This window comes from Canis lupus, chromosome 13 (assembly GCF_048164855.1).
Source record: "Canis lupus baileyi chromosome 13, mCanLup2.hap1, whole genome shotgun sequence".
Taxonomy (NCBI): Eukaryota; Metazoa; Chordata; class Mammalia; order Carnivora; family Canidae; genus Canis; species Canis lupus.
In genome coordinates this window covers 36,565,720-36,592,468 of record NC_132850.1, presented here as the reverse complement: position 1 = coordinate 36,592,468, position 26,749 = coordinate 36,565,720, and the positions used below count along the sequence as shown (strand labels likewise).

General features: G+C 40.0%; 1 protein-coding gene across 22 annotated transcripts in view; it reads left to right on the top strand.

The window, feature by feature from the left end:
* Positions 1-26,749, top strand: part of LOC140602893 (uncharacterized protein C3orf20 homolog) — a 125,925-nt gene that overhangs the window by 42,380 nt on the left and 56,796 nt on the right. For 19 of the 22 annotated variants that reach the window (XR_012005860.1, XR_012005861.1, XR_012005871.1 and 16 more), the window contains 4 exons: positions 4,123-4,350; positions 5,894-6,043; positions 23,418-23,538; positions 26,442-26,576. Coding sequence is in view for 5 of the 22 variants with exons in the window: in XM_072773136.1 (XP_072629237.1) it covers positions 4,123-4,350; positions 5,894-6,043; positions 23,418-23,538; positions 26,442-26,576 (634 nt within the window). In the remaining 17 variants the exon portion in view is untranslated. Of the gene's footprint in view, positions 1-4,122; positions 4,817-5,893; positions 6,044-23,417; positions 23,539-26,441; positions 26,577-26,749 lie in introns of all 22 variants that reach the window. The other 3 variants (XR_012005873.1, XR_012005870.1, XR_012005874.1) reach the window with 2 other exon arrangements.

Genomic DNA, 26,749 nt, shown 5'->3' with positions numbered 1-26,749 from the left:
TATATATATATATATATATATATATATATACACACCACATCTTCTTTATCCATTCATCTATGGATGGGCATATCAGCTCTTTCCATAGTTTGGCTATTGTGGACATTGCTGCTATGAACATTGGGGTGCATGTGCCCTTTTGGATCATTATATTTATATCTTTGGGGTAAATACCCAATAGCAAAAAATAATAATAATACCCAATATCACAATTTCTGGATTGTACAGTAGATCTATTTTTAACTTCTTGAGGACTCTCCATGCTGTTTTCCAGGGTGGCTATACCAGCTTGCATTCCCACCAACAGTGTAAGAGGGTTTCCCCTTTCTCTTCATCCTCACCAACATTTGTTGCTTCCTGATGTGTTAATTTCAGTCATTCTGACTGATGTGAGGTGGTATCTCATTGTGGTTTTGATATGTATTTCCCTAATGCCGAGTGATGTTGAGCATTTTTCGTGTGTCTGTTGTTTATTTGTATGTCTTCTTTGGAGAAACATCTGTTCATGTCTTCTGCCCATTTCTTGACTGTATTATTTGTTTTTTGGGTGTTGAGTTTGATAAGTTCTTTATAGATCTTGAATACTAGCCCTTTCTCTGATATGTCATTTGCAAATATCTTCTCCCATTCTGTAGGTTGCCTTTTAGTTTTATTGAGTATTTCCTTTGCTGTGCAGAAGCTTTTAATCCTGATGAAGTCCTTGTAGTTCATTATTACTTTTGTTTCCCTTGCCTTTAGATATATGTCTAGCAAGAAGTTGCTGTGGCTGAGGTCAAAGGCGTTGCTGCCTGTGTCTCTTCTAGGATTTTAGTGGATTCCTGTCTCACATTTAGATCTTTCATCCATTTTGAGTTTATTTTTGTGCGTGGTATTAGAAAATGGTCCAGCTACATTCTTCTACATATGGCTGTCCAATTTTCCCAGCACCATTTGTTTATGAGATTGTTTTTTTTCCTTTGGAAATTCTTTCCTGCTTTGTCAAGATTAGTTGACCATAGAATCTGGGTTCTCTCTTCTCTTCCATTAATCTATGTGTCTGTTTTTGTGCCAGTACCATACTGTCTTGATGGTGATATTATAAATTTGTAATATAGCTTGAAGTCTGGCATTGTGATGCTATCAGCTTTGGTTTTCTTTTTCAACATTTCTCTGGCTACTCAGGATCTTTTCTGGTTCCATGCATATTTTAGGATTATTTGTTCTAACTCTGTGAAAAAATGTCAATGGTATTTTGTAATGTAACTTGTAATCTGAAATTGTCTTACTTCCAGTTTTGTCCAATTGCTTATTTTTTTAAAAGAAAATTTAAAAAGTGGGGCTTGAATTCATGACCCTGAGATCAAGAGTCACATGCTCTACTGACTGAACAGTTAGGTGCCCCATCCAATTACTTATTTTTAATCCCTTAAAAAATTTCCTTTTAGGGGATCCCTGGGTAGCTCAGAGGTTTGGCGCTTGCCTTCAGCCTAGGACGAGATCCTGGAGAACGAGGATAGAGTCCCACGTCCGGCTCCCCCTCATGGAGCCTGCTTCTCCCTCTGCCTGTGTCTCTGCCTCTCTCTCCCTTTCTCTGTGTATCTCATGAATAAATAAATAAAATCTTTAAAAATAAGTAAATAAGTAAATAAGTAAGTAAATAAATAAATAAATAAATAAATAAAAATTTTCCTTTCAGCATAGCTCTTCTCATACCCCAAATTCTACACTCAACCAATAAATGCACAAGTATGCATACATACACCCACACATACGCACAGACTAATTTTTCCAAACACTCCAAGACCCTTATTGAGAGATGCCAGCTCAATTTTAGGAATTTTCAAGTGCACCCTAAAATGAAAACCACTGAGGATTCCTGTTTGAATATGCTCTGAATCTGAAGGGACTTGCTGAGGGCCACCTTAGATATTCTTTTTATCCTGTTTCTGAGGTTTGTTTGTTTTGCATTCCACTCTCTACCCATGTTAGAAATGCCCAAACTGCTAACTCTTCTCTGAGAAGGTAGCTCCCACTTCTCCTAGTTAGAGTCCTGACATTTCTGATTATTCTCAAGTGTTGGTCATGGATCTGCCCAATTCCATCCCCACATTCTTTCTTTTTTTTAAGATTTTATTTATTTATTCATGAGAGACACAGAGAGGGGTAGAGACATAGGCAGAGGGAGAAAAGCAGGCCATGCAAGGGGTCTGAGGTGGGACTCGATCCCGGGACTCCAGAATCATGCCCTGAGTAGCTGGGACCAAAGAGTAGACGCAAAGCCAGTCTCTGGCTGTTAAACAGGTGATGTTGGGCTCCAAGACAGCCAAGGATGTCTTTAGTATATGACCTCTGCTTTCCCATCCTGATTCCGGAGTCTTCTTTTTTTTTTTTTTTTAAGATTTTATTTATTTACTCATGAGAGACACAGGGAGAGAGAGAGGAGGAGACAGAGGCAGAGGGAGAAGGCAGGCTCCATGCAGGGAGCCGGATGTGGGACTTGATCCTGGGTCTCCAGGATCATGCCTTGGGCTGAAGGTGGCATTAAACTGCTGAGCTACCTGGGCTGCCCTGGAGTCTTCTTCTAATGCCATGTTGCCAACAGCTTCTACTTGGCATGCTTGGATGCACGAGTGTATGAACACACGTGTGTGTGTGTGTGTGTGCACGCATGTGAGTATATATGTGTGTGCATACCTGTGTGTGCATATGTGTTGAGGGCAGGAAACTGGGTAAGAAGTAGGAAGGTCTGCTTCATTGGCTGACCCTCAGATACAGAAAATGTGAATCTGCATTTTATACTATGGCCACAGCTCCTATAGCCCCTGACAGTAGGAATATGAGGAGCAGTCTCATGAAGTGAAGAGAGTAGAGAATTTGGAGTTGATATGAATGACATCGCATCCTGGCTTTATCGTGTAGATACAAAACTCAGGCACTCTCTAGAATGAGTATAGATAGCACCTATCTCTAGGAATGTATGAATTTTGCCCATGGAAGATACCTAGTGAATATTTACGAATGGTTTAATGAATGTTCCAAGGGAGCTACCTTAATTTCAGGGTCTCTGTCTGAAATGTAGAACATAGATAGTTTCATATTTACCTATCCTTTCTTTCTACCACCTTATTATTAATAAACATATATGTATATGTTCTTCACCAAATTGTAAAAAAGAAACAGCTAGTATATTTAGAAGGCATGCTAAATACTGGGATCTATGCCTAGAGGTCTGTGTGCATCAATTAACCAGAGATTCCCTACATTTCTGTGAGGTATTGTTATTCCCATTTTGCAGAAGAAAAACAACACGACTCAGAGGAATTTAGTATTTTGTATACTTTTTATACTTCCAAGAGGTAGCACCAGTGTTTACCTCAGGTCTTGTCCAAAGCCTGTCCTGTATTGTGCTGTTCCTATGGGGCTACTTACTAGTCCTGCATTTGCTGCAGCCTCTAGTACAGTGTTTCATACACAGCAGATCCTCAAGAACTGTTTAAAAATGGTAGGCACACGGGACACCTGAGTGGCTCAGCCATTTAGCGGTTTAGCATCTGCCTTTGGTCAAGGGCGTGATCCCGCAGTCTCGGGATTGAGTCCCGCATCGGGCTCTCTGCATGAAGCCTGCTTCTCCTCCCTCTGCCTATGTCTCTGCCTCTCTCTGTGTGTGTCTCTCGTGAATAAATAAATAAAATCTTTTAAAAAATAAAAAATATAATAAAAATGGTAGACACTCAATAAACATTTGACTGAGGATTTCCAAATCCAGCTGTCCAGATCTAAGGAAGCCTACTAGATTGACAGTAGTAAAGTCACAGCCATTTACGCACCCTCCAGCCCTTGATAAGATCAGGAAATAGCTAGTTCTTGAATTTTTCTTTTCTTTTTAGGTTTATTATTTATTTGAGCGAAAGAGTGTGAGAGCAGGGAGAGGGGCAGAAGGGGAGAGAGAGACAGAAGGGGGAGAGAGAGAGAGAGAGAGAGAGAGAGAGAAAGATAGAGGAGCAAACTCCCTGCTGAGTGTGGAGCTTACCATGGGGCTTTATCTCAGGACCCTGAGATCATGACCTGAATCAAAATCAAGAGTCAGATGCTCAGCCAACTGAGCCACCCAGGTGCCCCATTGAATTGTTTTCTCTTGAACAGAAAAGCAGAGGAAGCAAAGCTTAAAAAAGAAGGATTCAACAAACAACTCATCCTATGCCACTATAATGATCCAAAAGATATGATAAACGTGAACCACAGTTCCAAAGTTTCTCAATGTTTCTGGCTAGAGCTGCTGAAGAGAAAGCCCAAGATGCCAACGGTCAAAGAGGCTGACCCAGAGATGAAGAAGTTCCATTATGCGCTGGTAGATGGCTCCTCTCTGACCTAATATCCTTTTGACATTCCAAGGGGAAAAGAGGATGGAGGGAGCGAGCCAGGCATGATGGAAGGGAGTGATGGGTAGGGTATTTCTGTCTCAGCAGAAAATCACATTGGAAAAGGAAGTCAGGTTCCTTATGGTTTATTCAGTCTTTTTCTCCCAAGGGTCCACATTCTCTCCCGCTGGGGACAAGAGAAGTCAAATCAAGAAAGAGGCTGGGGCAAGTTCTCCAGTTTGCTAGCCTTAGTTCTATTTAAGGGAACCTCTGGTTGTAGCTGGTATTTCTGTGAAGCACCTAAGGGCTCACTCACATGGTTCTGAGAAAATGAGTTCTCCTTCACTTTACTGATTAGTACAGAGAACCACATGGGGATTTAGCATCAGGAGGATCTACCCTAGAGACAAAAGAGATTTTCTCTCTTCCCTAGAGAAAAGAGATTTCCTACAAATCCAAAATGAAAAAGATCTCAAAAGGTTGGTACAGCTAGGTTTTGTGAACTTGTTTACATATCCATAATAGTCCCTCAGCCCTCCTTTGCTCTTATGTGTCCTTAGATGTTGGCAGGGAGACACAATCCTCCTGCTGTGTGCTGTAGGGCCATAGTGGATATCGATGGGCAACTTTGGTTTCCAGTCACTTTTCCACTAAAAGGACCAGTCTGACCAGACTTCCTTGTTAGTATTCACAAGACTAGTTTCAAAGAATTGGGGGCTAAAATGAGGGTGCCAAGAACTGATGGTTATCGGAGGGGTGGTGGGTGTGGGGAGGAGGGTGGGATGGGCTAAATAGGTGATGGGGATTAAAGAGGGCACTTCTGATGAGCACTGGGTATTGTATGTACATGTTGAATTACTAAATTCTACACCTGAAACAAATAAATAAATAAGTAAATAAATAAATAAATTATTTGAGGGTGCAAATAATGTAGACAAATGGGAAGAACATGCAAGTGGGAGTCAGGGAACCTGGCTGCTGACCTGGCACTACCATTATTATCCTCAGTGACTATGGGAAAGTGAGTCACCCTCTTTGGACTTCTTGTTAGCTTATCTGTAAAGAGCTGATTTAAAAAATCAAATTGGTGTCCCTGGGTGGCTCAGTTGGTTAAGTGTCTGCCTTTGGCTCAAGTCATGATCCCAGGGTCTTGGGAATGAGCCCCACCTCAGGCTCCCTGCTCAGCGGGGAGCCTGCTTCTCCCTCTCTCTCTGCCCCTCCCCCTGCTAGCGCTCTCTATGTCAAATAAATATATAAAATATTTTTTAAAAATTAAATTGGAGGGGATCCCTGGGTGGCTCAGCGGTTTAGCGCCTGCCTTTGGCCCAGGGCGCGATCCTGGAGTCCCGGGATTGAGTCCCACGTCGGGCTCCCGGCATGAAGCCTGCTTCTCCCTTCTCTGTGTCTCTGCCTCTCTCTCTCTATGTCTATCATAAATAAATAAATCTTTAAAAAAAATTAAATTGGATGTGGGTTAACATCATTCCAAATAAGAATAAGTATTACCATCATTGTTTTTTTTTTTATCAGTATGAGTTCCTTAACCTGTATTTTATCTATCCTTCTGGCCGTCTAGCTATCTGCCAAAGTTACTCTGCCCTCCCTGGGGGTGGCACATACACCAACATATTCAGTGATTTGCCAAATCAAGTTATCCTTGGAACCTTCACGCCTTTTGGATGTGGTAACATTTCTTTTCCTAATGGGTATGTGAGATGCCAGACAAACTAGAATCTGTGGGTAGGCCGAGGGGTGGAGCAAGAGCTAAATCCCAACAGAGGGGAAGGACAGGAAAGTGATCTTTCACATGATCAACCTCACTGGGAAAACAGATAAGGAAAATGAAACATACGCATGTGTTCACAGCAGCTCTAGATACAGACTGACAAGTTGTAACAGGCCGAAAGAGTCCAATTGTGCCATCTGTGGAGTGATGCTGTGGCTCTCAAGAGCAGAGGGACCTGAATGAAGGGAAGGCCCCAAGAATGCAAACTGCTGGGAAGTGAAAGAGGGAGATTTATTTAGGTGAGCCAGGTATCAGCTGGGCCTCTCTGTCCCCTTAAGAATGTGATCACGCTGGCAGCACACCATCCCATGCCCTTAGAAGGTCACATCCAGGGCAACCCAGGTGGCTCAGCGGTTTAGCACTGCCTTCAGCCCAGGGCCTGATCCTGGAGACCTGGGATCGAGTCCCACATCAGGCTCCCTGGGTGGAGCCTGCTTCTCCCTCTACCTGTGTCTCTGTGTGTGTGTGTGTCTCATGAATAAATAAATAAAATCTTAAAAAAAAAAAAAAAAAAAAAAAGGCAGCTCCGGTGGCGCAGCGGTTTAGCGCCCCCTGCAGCCCAGGGTGTGATCCTGGAGACCCTGACTTGAGTCCCACGTCGGGCTCTCTGGGTGGAGCCTGCTTCTCCCTCTGCCTGCTGTCTCCGCCTCTCATTCTCTCTCTGTGTCTCTATGAGTAAATAAATAAAGTCTTTAAAAAAAAAAAAAAAAGAAGGACTCACTGAACCTTAAAAAAAAAGTTACATCCCCCCCAAGAATGCTGCAGAATTCTTAAGGGTTATGATCTGGTGTCTCCTCTGACTTTGATACTCTGTCTCCTCTGAATCTTGTTCTCCACTCTCTTGTAACTGTGAGTTTATTTTGACTTTCTTTTGATGTGAACCAATTTTTTTAAATCGCTTTTTTTTAAAATTTTCCATAAATACCACTCAATGGAGGCCTCTGTGAGGATGGCTGAATTTGTTGGTAATTTGGGTCACAGGTAGCTTACTGCTTAGTGCATCAAACATCTCAAATGAAGTGTAAAATGTAGGAATGTGTTCCTTTTTAATAAAGATTTCATTTATTTATTTGAGAGAGAGAGAGAGCATACAAGTGGGTGGAGGAGTAGAGAGAGAGGGACAAGCAGACTCCGTACTGAACTGAGTGTAGAGCCTGATGCAGGGCTCCATCCCACCATCCTGAAATCATGACCTTAGCTGAAATCAAGAGTCGGATGCTTAACTGACTGAGCCACCCAGGTGCTCCTGTAGGAATATGTTCTTAAAAGTGGTTCATCTATCCAACATGTTGTCCAATTCTTCATTTTCCTCTCCAAGATCCTCTTTTCTTCTTATCCTATTTTAGGAGCCCCTCTTTCCTTTCATTCCCCACCCTCCAAATCCATCCATTTTCTTAATGAAAGAGAAGTTCAGGTCTTTATAGCTATATGCCCAACCAATTAACATTTGTATATTCAGGCACTTAGCTAACAATCTGGATAAGTCATCCTGGGAGTAGGCATGAGGAGATAGAAGAGGGATCAAAGAAGGAGTGAGGTTATTTTTATTGCCACACCATTGCTACCATACGTCTCATTCATTCATTTGTGTATTTCTCCTTTCCTTCATTCCTTTTTTTTTTAAGATTTTATTTATTTATTCATGAGACACACAGATTGAGAGAGGCAAAGACATAGGCAGAGGGAGAAGCAGGCTCCATGCAGGGAGCCTGATGTGGGACTCGATCCCAGGACTCCAGGATCATGCTCTGGGCTGAAAGCAGGCACTAAACTGCTGAGCCACCCAGGTGTCCCATCCTTCATTCCTTTAGTAAATATTTATTGACCATCTATCACATGTCAGACACTCAGAGAATAATACAAAGGTCCTGTTTGTCAGGAGATGTGTTACAGGAACACTGAAAAGCAATATTTAGAAAGGGAAATAAATGCATAAAGTTGAAACAAAAAGGTATCTGTAGAAACTATTTATATTCATTGATTCAACAAACATTTGCAGAGGACCTACTGGTGTGAGCACTATTTAAGCACAAGGGATGTAGCAGAGACTAAAACAAAGTCCTGTCCTTATATAGCTTACATTTTAGTGAAGGCAGACAGTAAAAACAAACAAATATACACCATATCAGGTGATAAAGAGGACTTTTAAAAAATCAATTATTAAGCTGGATAAGGGGAAGTAGATTCGTGGGAATAGGAAGTTGCTATTTTGTACTGATGGCTAAAGAAGAACTCTTTGATAAAGAGCCATTTGAGCAGAAACCTATGGTAATGTGGGGCATACCATGCTGTCAATAGGGAAAGTGGTCTAGACCGAGGGAAAAACCAAAAGTATGAGCATATTTAACAAATCCAAATTAAACCATGATCTCTGGAATGCTGGCTCCCAGAAAATGTCACCAAAATATCAACCCGATGAGAAGACAAAGATGAATTTATTCTAACCAAGGGAAGGGAGATGGAATCTTCATAATTTCCTGTGAGTGGAGAGGCCAACCCAAAAATCTACTGGCTGAGGAATAAGGTCTTCTTATCATGGATACAAATTTTAGTCCACATGTTCAAATAAGCAGGAAATACAACTTCATTTTTTAAACCCTCAATTTAATTTCTAGGTATATTTCTAGGCAGAAACTTAAAATGCTGGTATCCATGCCCTAAGAGTTTATTTCAGTTCCAAGGAGCTGATGAAATGAGAAGACATTAGTGGTTGGGGAACTGTTTTGTTCTTAAACATCTTCATTCCAAATGGTCTGCAGTGATTGGTCTCTGAAGCTCATGGGTGCATCCCTCTGACTCTAGTTATAAGGTCTTTCAAGACCAAACTCTTTCTCAGATGCTTTCACATCCTTCTCAGCACACAGGAAACATTTGTCTGGCTCTGTCTTATGCTGAACATGGGAAAATTGAGACTGTCCTACTCCCATCCATGTAGAGCCCCATGCAGTATCTATTCTCTTACTCTTGAATTATGTTGAGCCTGAGGTCAGTTCCAAGGCTCACCACCTACCCAGACTTTCAGATACCTCAAATTCACCTGGGGCCTCTACTGAGCTCCCCTTACCCCCACCCCATCCTGCAACTTGGCTTCAGGAGGATGGCACAGAGCTTTTTCTCTAAAGGTCTCTACTGCTGAACTCTCTTACCTCTGACATTCCTTTCCATGCCCACTCCTTCGGGGTGGGAAAATCTGCTCCTGACAGATTGCAGTCTCCCATATCCCTTTTGCCATGTGTCTAGAGTTCAGCTTTTTTACTCCAAAAGCCAAGAATTTGACACTTTTATTTTCACAACACTTTCCTGAAACCACAGGTGATGTTCAAGATCTACGTGAGTAGGAGAAGGCCATGGGTAAGGAGGAAAGACTGGGGAGAGGGTACAGTGCAAATTTCTCCCACTACATTACATAACATTCCCATTAAGGGTGATTAGTACATGAACAGTGTAAATACTTAGAATGTATATATGTGTGTGTGTGTGTGTGTATGTATATACATTTACATATTGTACCATAAAAACATGGCAATCTATACACAATATTTATAGTCATTTAGCAAGAAATATATATGCGTTATTGCTTTTATAATCATAAAAAATAAATATTATTTTAAAATTTATGTATATACATTGTGCCTATCCCATAGTATGGTTGTGAAGACCTAAATAAGACAAATTACTATGTAAGTTCTTAGGGCATCCTAAGATAGGGATGATAAGACAGAGATAAGTTTTGAATGTGATGGATATGTTTATGGCATAGAATGTGGTGACGGTTTCATGGATGTATACTTATCTCCCAAATCATTTAGTTGTATACATTAAATATGTACAGCTTTTGTATGTCTGTCATAACTCAAAGTGGCTTTTTTTTTATATATAGATGGATGGATGGTTGGATGGATTGATGGATAGATAGATGGAAATAGGTCAATAGATAAAGATTTGAAAAGTTCACGAAATGGTGATGCTGTGTGGCAGGAAGAGGGGGCAGAGAGTGTGTGGAGTGGGGAGTCTTGAGACTACCAAGGCTGAGAATGTGTGCACATGTGACAGTGTACAGGCAGGAACAACACTGAGAGATGCCATCATAGGGACTATGAAATTATGTGTTTTAAAGTGTTATGGCTCTATACTGCTTTAGGAAATGTGCCATAAATGTGCCATAGCTAATATTTCTTTGTAAAGTCAGAGATGGTTAAGTGTAGAGATACAATACTAAGAATGGAGTCTGACCTGGAAGACCTATACTGTTCTTAATAATACTGGAATTTCTATCTGTCCTTGGAAATTGCCCATGAGGATCTTGATCTCAACTTCTTATCCCAGTGATATTCCTGAACCTAACCGGTGCCTGATCCAAAGCTCCCCCTGCTTTCCACCTGCAGCTTTCCCCAATTCGAATCCCTCCCTATCTCATATTTCGGAAATCAGGAAAAGGAGGGAAAGGTATGCCACTAGGTGTCAGAGTAAGGAGAGAGGTAGCCTAAAGGAGTCAGGTAACAATGTCAAAATGTCCACAGCCAAACAAGTGCAGGAGGCAGAAGCTGCAGGTCTTTTTCAAGACCACCACCTCCAGCAGGTGTTAATTTATTGTTGGTTGTCTGGGGCTGCCATTACAAATTGCCATAAACTGGGTGACTTAAAGTAATAAAAAGTTATTCTCTGGAGTTCAGGAGGACAACAGTCAGAAATCAAGGTACTGGCAAGGTTGATTCCTTCTGAAGGCTCCGAGAGAGTATCCATGCTATGTAGTTCTCCTAGCTTCTGGTGGTTGCTGGCAATCCTTGGTGTTCCTTGGCTTGCAGACGATCACTCCAATCTCTACCTTTATTTTCATATTGCTTTTTTCTCTGTGACCTCTCCTCTTCTTACAAGGACACTAGCCATTGGATTTAGGACCCATTCTAAATCATCTTGAAGTCTTAAGTATATCTGCAAGCCCTATTTCCAAATAAAATGACATTCTGAGATTCAAGGTGACCAGGAATTTGGGAGGTACACTATGGCAACTCACAATAATTACTGTTCCTTTATATTTACCTTTATTTGAGATATTACGTACCCTCATACCTCTGCCTGCTCGCCGTCCATGTACTTAATTTCAGTTTAGTTGGTGATTCATATTTAAAGCACCACAGATGGAAAATTTTGACCAAAGTTACCTTAAATATATATATGCAGCAAATAAAAGAAAACCATAAAATATGGGCTTAAAAAACATTTTCTAGCCTTCAAAGCTTTAGGAAGAGATTGACATTGTAGCCTATTCATATGACAGCTTTTCAGTGAACTAAGGCACCATGTCAGTAAACTCATCCTCCAGATTTGCTGAATTTGAATTTTTCTGAATGAGCCCTAATCTCTTATTTTCCCATCTTTTGTGTTTTGAATTCTCTTGATTTCAAGGTGATGGGAATTGAAGGTTAGGTCATCCAGAAAGCAAGATCCCCCTCGTCCCTTTTTAAAACCATTTCATAGATATGCTTTTATGTGTTTCTGGCATGTTAAGCATTTCATATGATGACCATGCTTTGGGTGAAGCCCCTTTCCTAACTGTTATGAGCCAAATCACCTGTTGAATGTGACAGAAGTTTACCAGCAAAAAGAGTATAGGTCCACAAAAAACTAAAAATAAATTTAAAAACTAATGCTTGATTCTCAAGATGCAAATAGAGAGAGACAGATGGGGCAGCAAAGTGCCTTGGTGAGTGGCATGTAAATACCTGCCCTCCATGTGTAGAGCCTTTCCCAACTTTGATGTTGAGATGAAAAGATGATGACAGAATCTGGAAGCATTTCAAAGGCAGAGAAAGTGCATACTTTCAAAAAACTCTTTCCCTCTCCCAGCCCTAGTAGCTCAACAGTTTCAAAAGAAAGATTAATAAATACTACCTAGTTTTATGGCATTTTAAATGAACATTTTATTCTGTGACACCACAAAGTGGAAAAGTAACAATTGCTTTCATGAAGTACAAATGTATTTTCACTCAGTTTTTCCAGGGATCATTAAAGTTAGATTCTTTGGAAATTGTTTCTGGAGAGCTCAGTTAAAACATCTCACCCTTATTGACTGCTAATATATATCACTTTATGTTGAGGGCACTTTTTCATGTTTTCTCGTTTTCCCAGGAACTATCATGATTAGGTGTAATTCCTAGCTAAGGCAAAGTGAAGCTCAGAGAAAGTGGATAATGTTTCCCAGGCTACATGGTAGAGAAAAACATTGAAGTCAGTTTTCAGACTCTAACCCCAATGCTATTTTTCCTCTTTCCAACCTTTAATACATTGAAAGCTGAGAACACAACATATGAGTAATAATAAGAGTAGTAATAATCAGGGGCACCGTAGTAGTACAAGTGGTTAAGCTTCCGACTCCTGATTTTGGTTCAGGTCGTGATCTCAAGGCTGTGAGATCGAGCCCCACATTGGGCTCTGCACTGGGAGTGGAGTCTGCTTAAGATTTTCTCTCTCCCTCTTCCTCTGCTCCTCCAATCCCCTTCTCTCTATCCTTCTCTTAAACAAAATAAAGAGTAGTAGTAATCATAAACATAATCATTTGGTAATAAGCATCGGTTAGATGTATCTAGCAATAGGTTGGAACAACAGAGAAATTGGGCTTTGTGTATCTAGCAGGCTAAGTATCTAGCAGTATCTAGCAGGCTAAGCTCAGGCTTCTTGACAGGTAGCTGTGTTCCAAAGCAGTAAGAGTAAAGATAAATCTCAGTGCATACACAATTTTCAAGTCTTCTCTAATATCATGTTTGCTAAGGACTCATTTGATTAAAGCAAGTCATGTGACCAAACCTAGATTCAAGGAGTGAAGAAATAGACATACTTTTCTTGGAAGAAGCTGCAAAATATTGTGGCCATTGTTGGAATTGATCACAAGGGCAACACTTGAATCTAAATTATGACTTCTCTCTTTCTCTGTATCTTTCCATCCCTGATTCTATTTTAATCAATTGCATGTAGTAGAATTTGAGAATCATGAATATATAAAATGATCACTTAACAGTATTAGTATGTTAACATCCAATCCCTCCTCTCAAGAATGTTCATGAAAATTTGCAACGATTGATTATCTTCTTTCTCCTGATTTTGGTCCAGATGTTCCTATATTCTCACTTGGAATTCTGTGTCATCCTCTGATTCCTTGCTATAGTCTGTAGATGATTCAACCTGGGTTGGTCATGCCCTTTTATTTCAGGTCTCAAGTATGTTATCTATAACTGCTCACAAAGTTCAGATACTATGAAATTTATATTGTGTTAATGATTTCTTTCCCTGTTTGGTATTCTATAGGATCCCTACATTCTTAACTGTCTGGAAATGTGAATTCTTCTTGGACTCACTAGAATATCTGTGAATATCTCCTAGAAATTGATATTTAAAACAATGATGGAAGTAATTTAATGGAATTCCCCAGGTATAGGCTAATGATGCTTTAAATACTTTTCCCTTTTGAAACTTGATGCTTCTTTTCTTCATGACAAGGTGTTTTGCAGCTCTAGCATTTGGAATTAACAGCTCTTCACCTGCTGCCTCATCCGGGGGTTTCACTATTAACTATTTCATAAAGACTTCCATGTGGATTTTGTTGTCCAATGAGAGTTTGTATCAAAATGGAACTTAGTGACTTTGAAACTTTCAGAAGACCTTTTTCCTGTACTAGCCTCTTTCCAACCTCATCTCCTACCACTCACCCCCTTGTTTACTAAATTTCTGTCTCTCTTTGTGGTCTTCATAGCCTTTGTTTCCTGGGACTGAAAGTTCTCATCCCAACTCTTTGCAAGACGGGTTTCTTATCTTTCAGGTCTCAGTTTAAATGTCACCTCCCTGGAGAGAGCTTTTCTTTTTCCTTTTTGTTTAGATAGCTTTATTGAGAAAAATTACATTCTGTAAAACTCACCCATTTAAAGCACACAATTCAATGGGTTTTGTGGAGGTATATTTACAGGTTTTGGGAGGTATATTTACAGAGTTTTGCAACCATTACCATTATCTAATGTTAGAACATTTTCATTACCCTGAAAAGAAACCTTATACTAATTAGCATCCACTCACTCTTCAACACTCTCACCTCTAACTCTAGGCAGCTATTAGTCTACCTTCTGCCTCTATAGATTGGTCTGTTCTGGATATTTCATATAAATGGAATCATATAATATGTGGTCTTTTGTGACTGGCTTTCTTCACTTACCATTAGGCTTTTAAGGTTCATCTATGTTGCAGCATGTGCCAAACCTCATTCCTTTTGACAGCCAAATAATATTCCATTGTATAGATATACTACCTTTCATTTCTTCATTCATCAGTTGGCAAATATTTGTGTTGCTTCCATTTTGGGTGCTACTATGAGTAATGCTACTGTGAACATTCACAGGTTTTTGTGTGGACATATGTTTTCATTGCTCTTCAATAGATAACTAGGAATGAAATTGCTGAGTTATATGGTAACTCAATTTTTAAACTTTTAAGGAACTTCCAGACTGTTTTCCAAAAGAAGCCTGTTCTGACCATCCATTTTAAGAAGGCCTCTCCTTTCCATTATTCTAGTGATGACTTTATTGTTTCTTAGCACTAATCATGATCTGAAATGAAATGTTCATTTATTGGGTCTATGGACTAGTATCTGAGTTCCATGTTGGGAGGGATCACTTATATCTTGTTCACTCCGTTGTTCCCAAATACTTACTATGTCCCTAGTATATAGTGAGTGCTTAATAAATGTTTGTTGAATGATTGAATAGTGAGTGAATAAGACTCTTGGGAATATTTGTGTCAAGCTATTGGGAATGGATGGTGGGGAGTGGGGAGGCTAGGATAGATGGAATTCTATAAAAACCAGTCATAGAAATTGTAATCAAAAAGGTTGTAGCAGTTAGAGGTTTTTTGTTTGTTTGTTTGTTTTGTTGCTGAAAGTAGAGTTAGGATCCTTTGCTATAGCAAATAATAGAAAATTCTACTCCAAATTATAGAGAGGATAGACTCTAGATACAGTATAATTTGTGATTTGGTCATGTCATGAAGGATCCAGATTCTTTTTTTTTAAGATTTATTTATTTATTCATTCATTCATTCATTCATTCATTCATTCATGAGAGACACACAGAGAGAGGCAGAGACACAAAAAGATGAAGAAGCAGGCTCCTCACAGGGAGCCTGATGCAGGACTCGATCCCCCCTATCCGGGATCATGCCCTGAGCCTAAGGCTCAGCTCAACCACTGAGCTACCCAAGAGTCTCATGAAAGATCCAGATTCTTTTCATCTCTCCACTCAGCTATCCTTGGCATCCTTTCCTTCAAGGTGGTTCTCCTTTGTGGCGACTAGTGACAGTGGCTACATGCTCTTTTTTATGTCTAGGAGTTAAAAACTTTTTTTCCAGAATAAACTATATATATATATATATATATATATATATATATATATATATATATGTCCTTCCTTTCAGTCTCTTTAGACCAATTTAGTCATAGGCCCAATGTCAAGGGAATGCCATGTACCTATGGGCTTGGATACTCAGCATCTAACCCCTGTAAATGGGGATGGACTCAGTGAAGGGTGAAGAGCTGAATGAACAGGAATTTGTTCAAAAGGGAGGAAGGCTCTTAAACAAACAAGGGGCAATTAAAAAAAAAAAAAAAGGAAGGAAGGAAGGAAGGGAGGGAGGGATAGGGAATGGACGTGAGGTAGGCAATCAACAGTCAAGTAGATAGAACTTGATTTGGGTCAGCAATCTGTAAGGATCTGATCCAGTGGGAAAGGGCAAGGCAGCAGGAGGATTTCCAAAGATGTGGTGATAGTCAGTGGAAGAGAGAATAGTACCTGGACCAGGGACTGGCAAAGTTTTTCTATAAAGGGCTAGATAGTAAATATTTTGGGTTTTGCATGCCATACAGTCTCTATGGCAGCTACTCAACTCTGCCACTGTAGCATGAAAGCAGCCATAGCTAACACATAAACACGTGGGCATGGTTGTGTTCTAATAATATTTTTACAAAAACAGGCAGCAGGCCAAATTTGGTCTGTAGGTTAAAGTTTGCCTAGACTGTGGATAATATCACATAATTATCCTTGCTATTGAGAAAACAGCTTAGAAGTCATGTTTTGCTAAAGTTGGATCAGCATTTTCTTTTTTTTTTTTAAAGTTTTATTTATTTATTCATGAGAAACACAGAGAGGAGAGAGAGAGAGAGGGGCAGAGACACAGGCAGAGGGAGAAGCAGGCTCCATGCAGGGAGCCTGACGTGGGATTCGATCCCGGGTCTCCAGGATCACACCCTGGGCTGAAGGCGGCACTAAACTGCTGAGCCGCCCGGGCTGCCCTGGATCAGCATTTTCATTCTTGTATGTACTCTTAGACAAGGATTCTCCTCTAAGCTTGAAGATTTAATTCATAAATACCTAATATTTATTGAGCACTTACTATGTGTAGGCTCATCTGCATTTCATTATTTATCTAATTACTCTCTTGCTGCTTTCAAGATTTTCTGTTTGTCATTGGCTTATTAATGGTTTGACTACAATGTAAGTGTGGATCTCTTTGAACTTTGAATTGTTCAGTTTCTTGGATGTATATATTAGTGTATTTCATCAAACATGGGAAGCTTTGGGCCATTATTTCTTTAAATATTTAATCCTGTTTCATATATGTTAGTGTTTTTAATAGGGCCCCATAGCACCCTAAAATTCTTTTTTTTTGAGAGGGAGTGAGAGAGAACAGAGGAGGCGGGGGAGAGAGAAAGAACCCCAAGCAGACTCCATGCCCAGTGTGGAGCCCAATACGGGCTCAATCTTACAACCCTGAGATCATGACCTGAACCGAAATGAAGACCCAGGTGCTTAACCAACTGAGCCACACAGGCACCCCAGGACTCTGAAATTCTATTTCTCTTCACTCTTTTTCCTTCCTGTTCTGCAGACTGGATAATCCCTACTGAGCTATCTTCAAGTTCACCGATTCTTTTGTCAACTCAAACAGGGTAGTGAAGTTTTCATTTCCATTATTGTACTTTCTAATTCCAAAATATCCACATTGTTTTTTTTAAATTTCTTTTTGTTTCTATTCCCTAATGAGGAGTCATTATAATCCTATTTTTCTTCAACTAAAAATTATTCCCTTTAGTTTTTTTTAAACATATTTATATTAGCTGACTTAAAGTCTTTGTAAGTCCAACATCTGCACCTCTTAAAGATAGCTTCTATTTCCTGCTTTTTTCCCTATGTGTAGGCCACATTTTCCTATTTCTTTGCATGTCTTATAATTTTTTACTGAAGCTAGATATTCTAGATAATATATTGTAACAACTGTGGATTCTGATCCCTTTCAGATTGTAGAAGTATATCTTTTCTAATTTTGTCTTTTACAAATAACCCTATGATATAATATGTAACTCACCCAGACCAAAAAAAAAAAAAAAAAAAAAAAACCCTTTAAGGCATAACTCCCTTATGGAAGCTAGTTTTTCCTAGTATTGGCTCCTGAATCTGTTTCTTAATAGTCTGATAGGGTCAGCCTAATCTAGGTATCAATATATAATGACACTCGGGAGAGTTGTGAAGATAAAAAAGAATTGTTTAAAAAGGTCTAAGCTGGGGATCCCTGGGTGGCGCAGCGGTTTGGCGCCTGCCTTTGGCCCAGGGCGCGATCTTGGAGACCCAGAATCGAATCCCACGTTGGGCTCCCGGTGCATGGAGCCTGCTTCTCCCTCTGCCTGTGTCTCTGCCTCTCTCTCTCTCTCTGTGTGACTATCATAAATAAATAAATTAAAAAAAAAAAAAAAAAAAGGTCTAAGCTGGGCAGCCCCGGTGGCACAGCGGTTTAGCACCGCCTGCAGCCTGGGGTGTGATCCTGGGGACCAGGGATCGAATCTCACGTCAGGCTCCCTGCATGGAGCCTGCTTCTCCCTCTGCCTGTGTCTCTGCCCCTCCCTCTCTCTCTCTTTCTGTTTCTATGAATAAATAAATAAAATATTTTAAAAAAGAAAAAGGTCTAAGCCTATAGTCTATGGTGATAAACTCCAAATAATCCTCTACAATATACTGATATAAAGAAAACTGCAAAGGACATTTGTTCAGAGGCATGTGGGATTAGTGTTTGGTTTTACATAACTAAGAAGGTGAAAACATCTAAACATCTAACTGGCAGCACTAGGCCTGAGTTGCAGGCTGGACCCTACTGCTCCAGACTCTAGAGCGCCAAACTATCCTGAGATGCCCATTTGTTGCATGAATATTCTGATAATTGAGTCAAAATCTTTGCTTAAGTACTGTTTATTAATGTTAAATCCTTATTAATTAATTCACTCCTGTGTGAGACTTCACTTTCCTTTAACGAACAGAAAATACTGTCTCTGACTAAGGGTTGCTGAAGCTTTCTGCAACTCTAACCAGAGAATTAACTATTTACAGCTTCTCAATAAGAAAGTGCACTATGATGTAGGAGGGAGGGTATATTACTGTTTGTACATAAAAGTAATTCATGGACATCACAAAAAAATTGTATTGCACGGAAATTAAAATTCTCTTCTCAACCTCATACCCCTTCTATCAGTGTATCTACAGCAAAGAACATTTTTATTTATTCTTCAAAATATAGTGGATTTAAATCCCCACACATACATCCAATCACACGTTTGCTTAGTTTTCTCTTTTTCTTTTTATGACAGGCATTTTAAATTCCCAGTGAAAAAAAGTATTTCATGTCCTAAAGTCTGAGCTAAATTTGAGACTCCATTTGGGAGGTCCTATAATCATTCATTGCAACACCCTTAACACATCCCCAAAAATAGAGCTCAATTGATAAATAAATGATAAATAAAATGTAGTCTATTGATACAATGGAATACTATTTAGCCATAAAGCAAAATGGAGGACTGATACGTGGTACAATATGCATTAACCTTGAATGCATTATGCTAAGTGCAAGAAGCCAGTCTCAAAGACCACATATTGTATGATTTCATTTGTATGAAATGTCCTGTATAGGCAAATCTATATAGATAGAAAGGAGATTAGTGGTTGCCAGGGAGACTAGGGGAGGGAAGAATGGGGAGTTACTGCTAATGGGCATGTGGTTTTCTTTTGAGAGTGATAAAAATATTCTAAAATTTATTGTGGTGATAACTGTCCAATTCTGCAAATACACTAGAAATCACTGAATTGTACATTTTAAATCGTGAATAGTATGACATGTGAATTATATCTTAATAAAGCTGTCATATATAAAAAAGAACTTGGGCAGCCCGGGTGGCTCAGCGGTTTAGTGCTGCCTTCAGCCCAGGGCGTGATCCTGGAGACCTGGGATCCAGTCCCACGTCAGGCTCCCTGCATGGAGCCTGCTTCTCCCTCTGCCTGTGTCTCTGCCTCTCTCTCTCTCTCTGTGTCTCTCATGAATAAATAAAAAAATAAAACCTTGAAAGAAAGAAAGAAAGAGAAAGAAAGAACTCAAGGGAACCGGGTGGCTCAGCGGTTGAGCGTCTGCCTTCGGCTCAGGGTGTGGTTCCGGATTCCCAGGTTCGAGTCCCACATTGAGCTCCTTACATGGAGCCTGCTTCTCCCTCTGCCTGTGTCTCTGCCTCTCTCTGTGTCTCTCATAAATAAATAAATAAATAAATAAATAAATAAATAAATAAATAAAATCTCTTAAAAAAAGAAAGAACATGGGCGGCCTGGGTGGTTCAGCAGTTTAGCACCGCCTTCAGCCCAGGGTGTGATCCTGGAGACCCTGCATGGAGCCTGCTACTCCCTCTGCCTGTGTCTCTGCCTCTCTCTCTCTGTGTCTCTCATGGGTAAATAAATAAAATATTAAAAAAAAAAAAGAAAGAACTCAAAACATTAATATGTAATTTGCTGTCCTATATTGCATCATTAATGTAGATGTCATTGTTTCCCTTTTGCCTGCATCAACATTGGACCTAAATGTTGTACTCTTTGTTTGCAAAATCGTGTGAATATTTTTAAATTCCCCTGTCATTAAATCATGTTAAATTTAAAATAAAACCTATAAATGAAAAAAGAATAGTGGGTGATGCAAAAGATTGGGCCACATGATTTCTGAGATCTCCTTTAGGACTAATTTACAGGTAATTTTACAGAATTACAAGTCAACAATATTTTTTTTAAAGATTTCATTGGTTCTGTTTGTTGTATATTCTTTTTTTTTTTTTTTAAGATTTTATTTATTTATTCATGAGAGACACAGAGAGCGAGGCAGAGACATAGGCAGAGAGAGAAGCAGGCTCCATGCAGGGAGCCCAGTGTGGGACTCTATCCTGAAACTCCAGGATCATGCCCTGGGCCGAAGGCCGGCACTCAACCACTGAGCCACCCAGGCGTCCCAACAAGTCAACAATATTAAAATTGAAATAAAAGTATATCTCAAATCTTCACTTTCTGGGTAAAAACCGGAATGTTTAGTGCCTTGGTCAGGCTTTACTATTGCTTAAGAGTTAAGCTTATACTGGGAAATTGTCCCCTTGACTATTTGTTACATAAAATTAAATGTCCAAGATGAGGATTATATTCATAAAACAGGAGGGGATTTCCCCCCACTTGCCGCTGTGGAGTGACTGTCATCCTCATCCTCTTCCTGTCTTCTTTGCTGATGGTAACTAGCAAATGAATACAACACCATCTGCTGATGATATTTTGGGAACGTCACAGAAGCCCAAAACACTAAGCCTCACGTCTGAGTACTGCCCCTGTGCAATTTCATCATGGGCATCATACACCATTCCTTGGGAAAGGATACGGTCTGCCTCAGAACTAAAGCCTCTGAAAGAGAAAAGCCAAAAACAAAAACAAAAAAAACTATCTTCAAAGAGACTTCATTATTTAATCATTAATTATCTTTTAAACCAATCCTCCTCTTGCACATCTGTCATCCCACCAAAGGGGTGTCTTGATGAGAAGGTTCAGCAACCTGTACCAGCAGGAAAATGAATAAAAGGGGGGCATGGACTGGGACCCCTGTTGCCAGGATCCAGTGTGTAAAGAAACACTGGGCCTGTAGGGAGATAACTCCCATTGCAGTGCACCAGTGGACAGTTCGGGTCTCCCCTGAGGCTCCTCCAAGGAGTGAGAACAGCTGACGGCTGGACTGCCCAGGGTGAGTGAAAGGCTGTTCAAGAGAGGAATGCCCTCCATGTGTCCAAGCAGTGGAACTTCTATTCCTGATGTTTGTACTAGGTTGGTTGCTTTGTTCCTCCTGTCCATCTGTTAGACTGCAGGCTTCCTCCTTAAGTCAAAAGCACCCCTTTTATACTATCACCTACTCTGAATCTTTTATTAGATGGTGAACTCCCTTACTGAACTTTGTTTTTTTTCCTTCCTGACTTTACATTAGGCTGCATGTATTCTATTAACCAACATTCCTCAGCCTGTTTCCCCATCTGGAAAATGGACTCATAGCACCCATATGAGTCCATATGTGAGTCCAATTGTGAGGACTTAATAACAAAAGCCAACACTTCTTGAGAACTTACAAGGTGCCTGGCTCTGTTGAAAGCACTTTACATTATTAATTCATTTAATTCTTACAACAACTCTGTGAAGTAGATGCTGTTGTATTGCCAATTTTAAGACAAGGAAACTGGGCAGCCTGGGTGGCTCAGCAGTTTAGCGCCGCCTTCAGCCCAGGGCATGATCCTGGAGACCTGGGATCGAGTCCCATGTCGGGCTCCCTGCATGGAGCCTGCTTCTGTCTCTGCCTCTCTGTCTCTCATGAATAAATAAAATCTAGGAAAAAAAAAAAAGACAAGGAAACTAAGCCACAGAAAGGTTAAGAAATCTGTCCAAGCTCACACAATTAGGTAATAGGAGAGGCAAGTTCAACATCATTAACCATCTGGCTCTACACTGTTTTGAAACCATGAAGCAACACTGCCTATTTTTTAAAAAGATTTTATTTATTTGAGAGAGAGAGAGAGAGAGCGCGCGCGCGCGCGCGCGCGCGCGCGAGCGCTGGGGGTGGGGGACAGAGGGAGAAGCAGACTTCCTGCTGGGTAGGGAGCCTGACTCGGCTCCATCCCAAGACCCTGGGATCATGACCTGAGCTGAAGGTAGATACCCAACCAAATGAGTCACCTAGGCATCCCAGAAACACTGCCTATTAAAAGGAGATATTTAAGACTTGGCAGATAGTAGGTTCCCAGTAAATATTATTTATCAAAATAATTAATATCATAAGACTGAAAATGCCCTGAGAACAGATTGAGCACCTCATTCCAGGCACCCCTCAATGCCTAACAGTGCCTAGGTGGTGTCTTACATCCAATAATTACCCAATATGTATTTGTTAAATTGAATCCATTTTGTCAGGGCAGGTCAGACTTTAAGCCCCTACTCTGCCAGGTGCTGTGCTGAAAAGAAAGAAGATACAAAGACAACTTAGAAATGAACACATAGTGTGATGCTACTGATCCAGAAAAGCTAATAAAATGCTAGGCTGCACTGATAGACATATAAAGTATAGGGAAGATAAAACTGACACCTCCTGTTCTTCATCACCCAAATCTCATCTTTCCAAATCTGTATGGTTCTTGAATCCATACATGTATTTTCCGTCTCTCTCATCCCAGCCCCAGTCCAAGCTACTATCTTCCCTCTGACCTCTGAATTGGTCTCTAGCACCTACTTTGGTTCCTTACCAATCTGTTTGATCATGTCACCTCTTTGCTGTTATGAAACCCTTCTATGACTTTTTGCTCTTAAGATAAAATCCATGGTACAGTGTAGGAAGCCCTGCACATGGCCCCTGGCTGCCAGTCACTCTAGTCTCATTCATACCACTCTAGACTCTAGCTACACTGGCTTTCTTTCAGTCCCCTGAATGCATTATGCCTACCACCTTTCTCATGGCCTTGTGTGTGTGTGTGTGTGTGTATATATATATATATATATATATATATATATATATATATATAAAACCATTTAGAACACATTCATGGGCAAATGTCCACCCCTGATTCAATGAGCCACAGCCAAGATGGTGGTACCACATGATACAATAATCGGCCAGCAGAGCCCATTCCTATGACTGTATAAATGGGGAGTTGCCAAAATAGAAAACAGTGTTTCTCAGAAAGGGGAATCTTGATCATTTGAGCAGATATATATCAACCTTCCCTTCAAGAAAAATACTCAGGTAGAGGCAAGATGACATCCTCCAAAAATATGATGGAAAGGAATCCTTAAAGGCTACGACCTGGTGACTTTCATTGCCTCAGTCAAATCAATGAGTCCATGAATTTTTCTGGTTCTAAATAAGTCACGTTTCTGTCTTTTTTGTAGCCAAATAATATCAATGATGTTTAATCAGGATGGTGGCCTGGTGATCAGCAAAAAAAGAAAAATCGTAAGGGAATGGATGTGGCCTTCAAAGGGAAAACTTGATGATCCAGTTGACATTTGGGTATTATTTTACAATTTATCCTTCTTATATCTATTTCTTATGCCATACCAATAATTTACTTTAAGCTCCTAAAATATACTATCAGGGAAAATAGGATTGAGAGGACTGAATTATTCAGTTTGGGTGTCTATACCAGCCAATTAACCTGACAAATCTTTATTTCAGTTTTTTTAGTTCACTTGCTTCTTTTTTTTTTAAGATTTTATTTATTTATTTATTTATTTATTTATTTATTTATTTGAGAAAGAGAGCAAGCGTATGCATTTGGGAGTAGAGGGGAAGGACACAGGGAGAGGGAGAAGGAGAGAATCAGACTCCCTCCTGAGCACAGGGCTTGACACAGGGCCTCACATGGGGCTCCACACAGGGCTCAAGTCAGGGCTCAATCATACAACCCATGAGATGACTACCTGAGCTGAAACCAAGAGTCAGTCACTTAACCGATTGAGCCACCCAGGTGCCCCTACTTCAGTAGGTTCTTTCTTATGGATTTGTCTTTGCTAAGCAGCAGTTACCTTTTCTTTTAAAGTAGGCTCCATACCCAGCATGGAAGCCAATCCAGGGCTTGAACTCATGACCTTGAGATCAAGACCTGAGCTGAGGTCAAGCATCAGACTGACTGAACCACCCAGGCACCCCAAGCAGTTACTTTAAACAGTAATTTTTAAAAATTATCATTAGATAGCATTTTGTGTATAATAAAAATATTTTAAAAATAGGACAATATATAATATTCAAAGTGAAAGTCCCCTGAGTCTCACTCTGCAGAATTAGCTTTGTAAATAGCTTAATGTGTATTTTTGTCAGATCCAGGGTCAGAAATTCAGATAATGTAAGAGTGAGCTTACCAATGGGAACTTCTGTGAGCTGGAAAGTATGTGTCCTCCCTACCGCAAAGGAGACAGCCTTTAGTGAGGGCCAAAGCACTGTTGCCACATGGGAATGTGGGCCTAGGCCTGCTATATTTTATGATTTTTTAAAAGCCATGAATTAAAAAAAAAAAAAGCCATGAATTAAGATTTTTTTGATGAAATATCCTGATATTTCAAAGTTGGCAATTAATTCAAACTCTAACATGGCTAAACCAAATACTTCTGAGATGCCAGTCTGTAACCTCTGTGCAAGAATTTATTGGTTCATAAATAGTTACTTTATGTGTGTGCTGTATTTTGTGTCCAGGGCCACTGCATATGGCTGTGCAGGTGTCCTGTACAACCAACCTTAGAGGTACCAGTTATAAAGAGCTATGCTGCCCAATATGGTAGCCACTAGACACCATGGCTGTGGTCCCTCAAACTACACTGTAGGTGTAAACTACACACCAGATGTCAAAGACTTAGTATAAAAAACAAGTATGTAAAGTATCTTATTGATAATTTTTATATTAGTTACACATGGAAACATTAATATTTGGATATATTTAGTTTTGAAATGTTTTTTTAAAGTAATTTCACCCACAGGGCACCCAAGTGGCTCAGGGTTGAGTGTCTGCCTTTGGCTCAGGTTGTGATCCCAAGGTCCTGGGATTGAGTCCCACATTGGAGTCCCCGCAGGGAGCCTACTTCTCCCTCTGCCTATGTCTCTGCTTCTCTCTCTGTGCCTCTCATGAATAAATAAATAACATCTTTTTTTTTTTATTTTTTTTTTTATTTTTATTTTTTTTTTTTTTCATCTTTTTTTTTTTAAAGTAATTTCACCTGCATTTTACCTTTCAATGTAGTTACCAGAAAATTTAGAATTACTTATGTGGCTCACATTTATGGCTCATATCATATTTATACTGGACACACTATTGTGTGAAAAGTACCTCCAGGTCTCTATTCTAGACAGTTTACAAAATCATCCACAGTGGCCATGTATCCTGATTGGATTGCCATTTTTAAAGAAGTACTGCTTAGCTCTGAAAGTAAAGAAAGTAAAGAGTCAGTAGAGAAACTGCTCCAGCAAGCCTGTACATGCAAGTTTCCTGACACTCAGGAGTCAGCTTCCTCATCTAAAAAAAACCAGGATACCTAATAGGATAGATTATTCAGTTCAGATTACCTCAGGCAGAAGCTTCAGGAAGCAGGGGAGTGTAGCTTGTAACCAACCAAAAGTCCATGCATTCTTAGAACAATTAACTACCACGCTTTATCTACAGCAAGCCTTTTAAAAATATGCTTTGCAAATCTGCAGGTGTTCACTTGACCTTTAAAAGTTGTTCATCATTACTTTTCTATCCTTGTCATTTATAAAATCTCTCCAGCTTTAATAAGCTTCCCAGTAATAGTAAGACTTGTAAAACTTCTAAGCCCTTGGCAGCCATTAATGACTTTCCTCATCATCAATGGAACTAGATGTTGTCAACTCTATTTTATGAGAGACTGTCTCAAGAGCTAGAATTACAACTCAGAAGTACCTACAAACTGACCCAGAATTTTCTCAATCTAAAGTGAATCTGACTTTCTTTATAAGACATGACCCCATTAATTGCCTTCCTTCCCTCAAGAAGTCATAACAACACACAAATTTGCAACACAAGGAATGCCTGGGTGGCTCAGCAGTTGAGCACCTGCCTTAAGCCCAGGGCAGGGCGTGATCCTGGAGTCCCAGGATCTAGTCCTACATTGGCTCCCTGCATGGAGCCTGCTTCTCTCTCTGCCTATGTCTCTGCACCTGTGTGTGTGTGTGTGTGTGTGTGTGTGTGTGATGAATTAATAAATTTAAAAATCTAAAAAAAAATTAAAAATAATTTGCAACACAAAACCTAAAACCTATCCCTGACTTAATGGAACCAGAATGAAGCTGTGAACATCGATCTCAAATTTCCTTCCACACGTCATGCACATGTCTTAAGATTTCCATTTGAATTATGAGCATGAGAATTCTGTGTAGGAAATGACAATCCTTTATGTTGCCCCCAGGTGAACAAGTTCATTAAAGTGGAGATTTCTGGGCGCTTTGCCATCACCTTGGTCTACCAATGGCATCCTCAAAGTCTAAAGCTATCTCTGGCACCTGTAAAATGCAAGTTTTTTCCTCCATCCTTACCTGAGGAGGTAGGTCCAGAGGTTTTTTAAAACATCTTCATGCCACCACCTCAGTGCAGACCAGAGCAAGAGCAATGCTGACTGATTTTAGATTCTTAACTTTTAGTATTTCCTGGTAATTGCTATAGTAAAGATGTTGGAATCTTGGCTAATTAAAAATCTTGCTAAGGTTGAGGCACCTG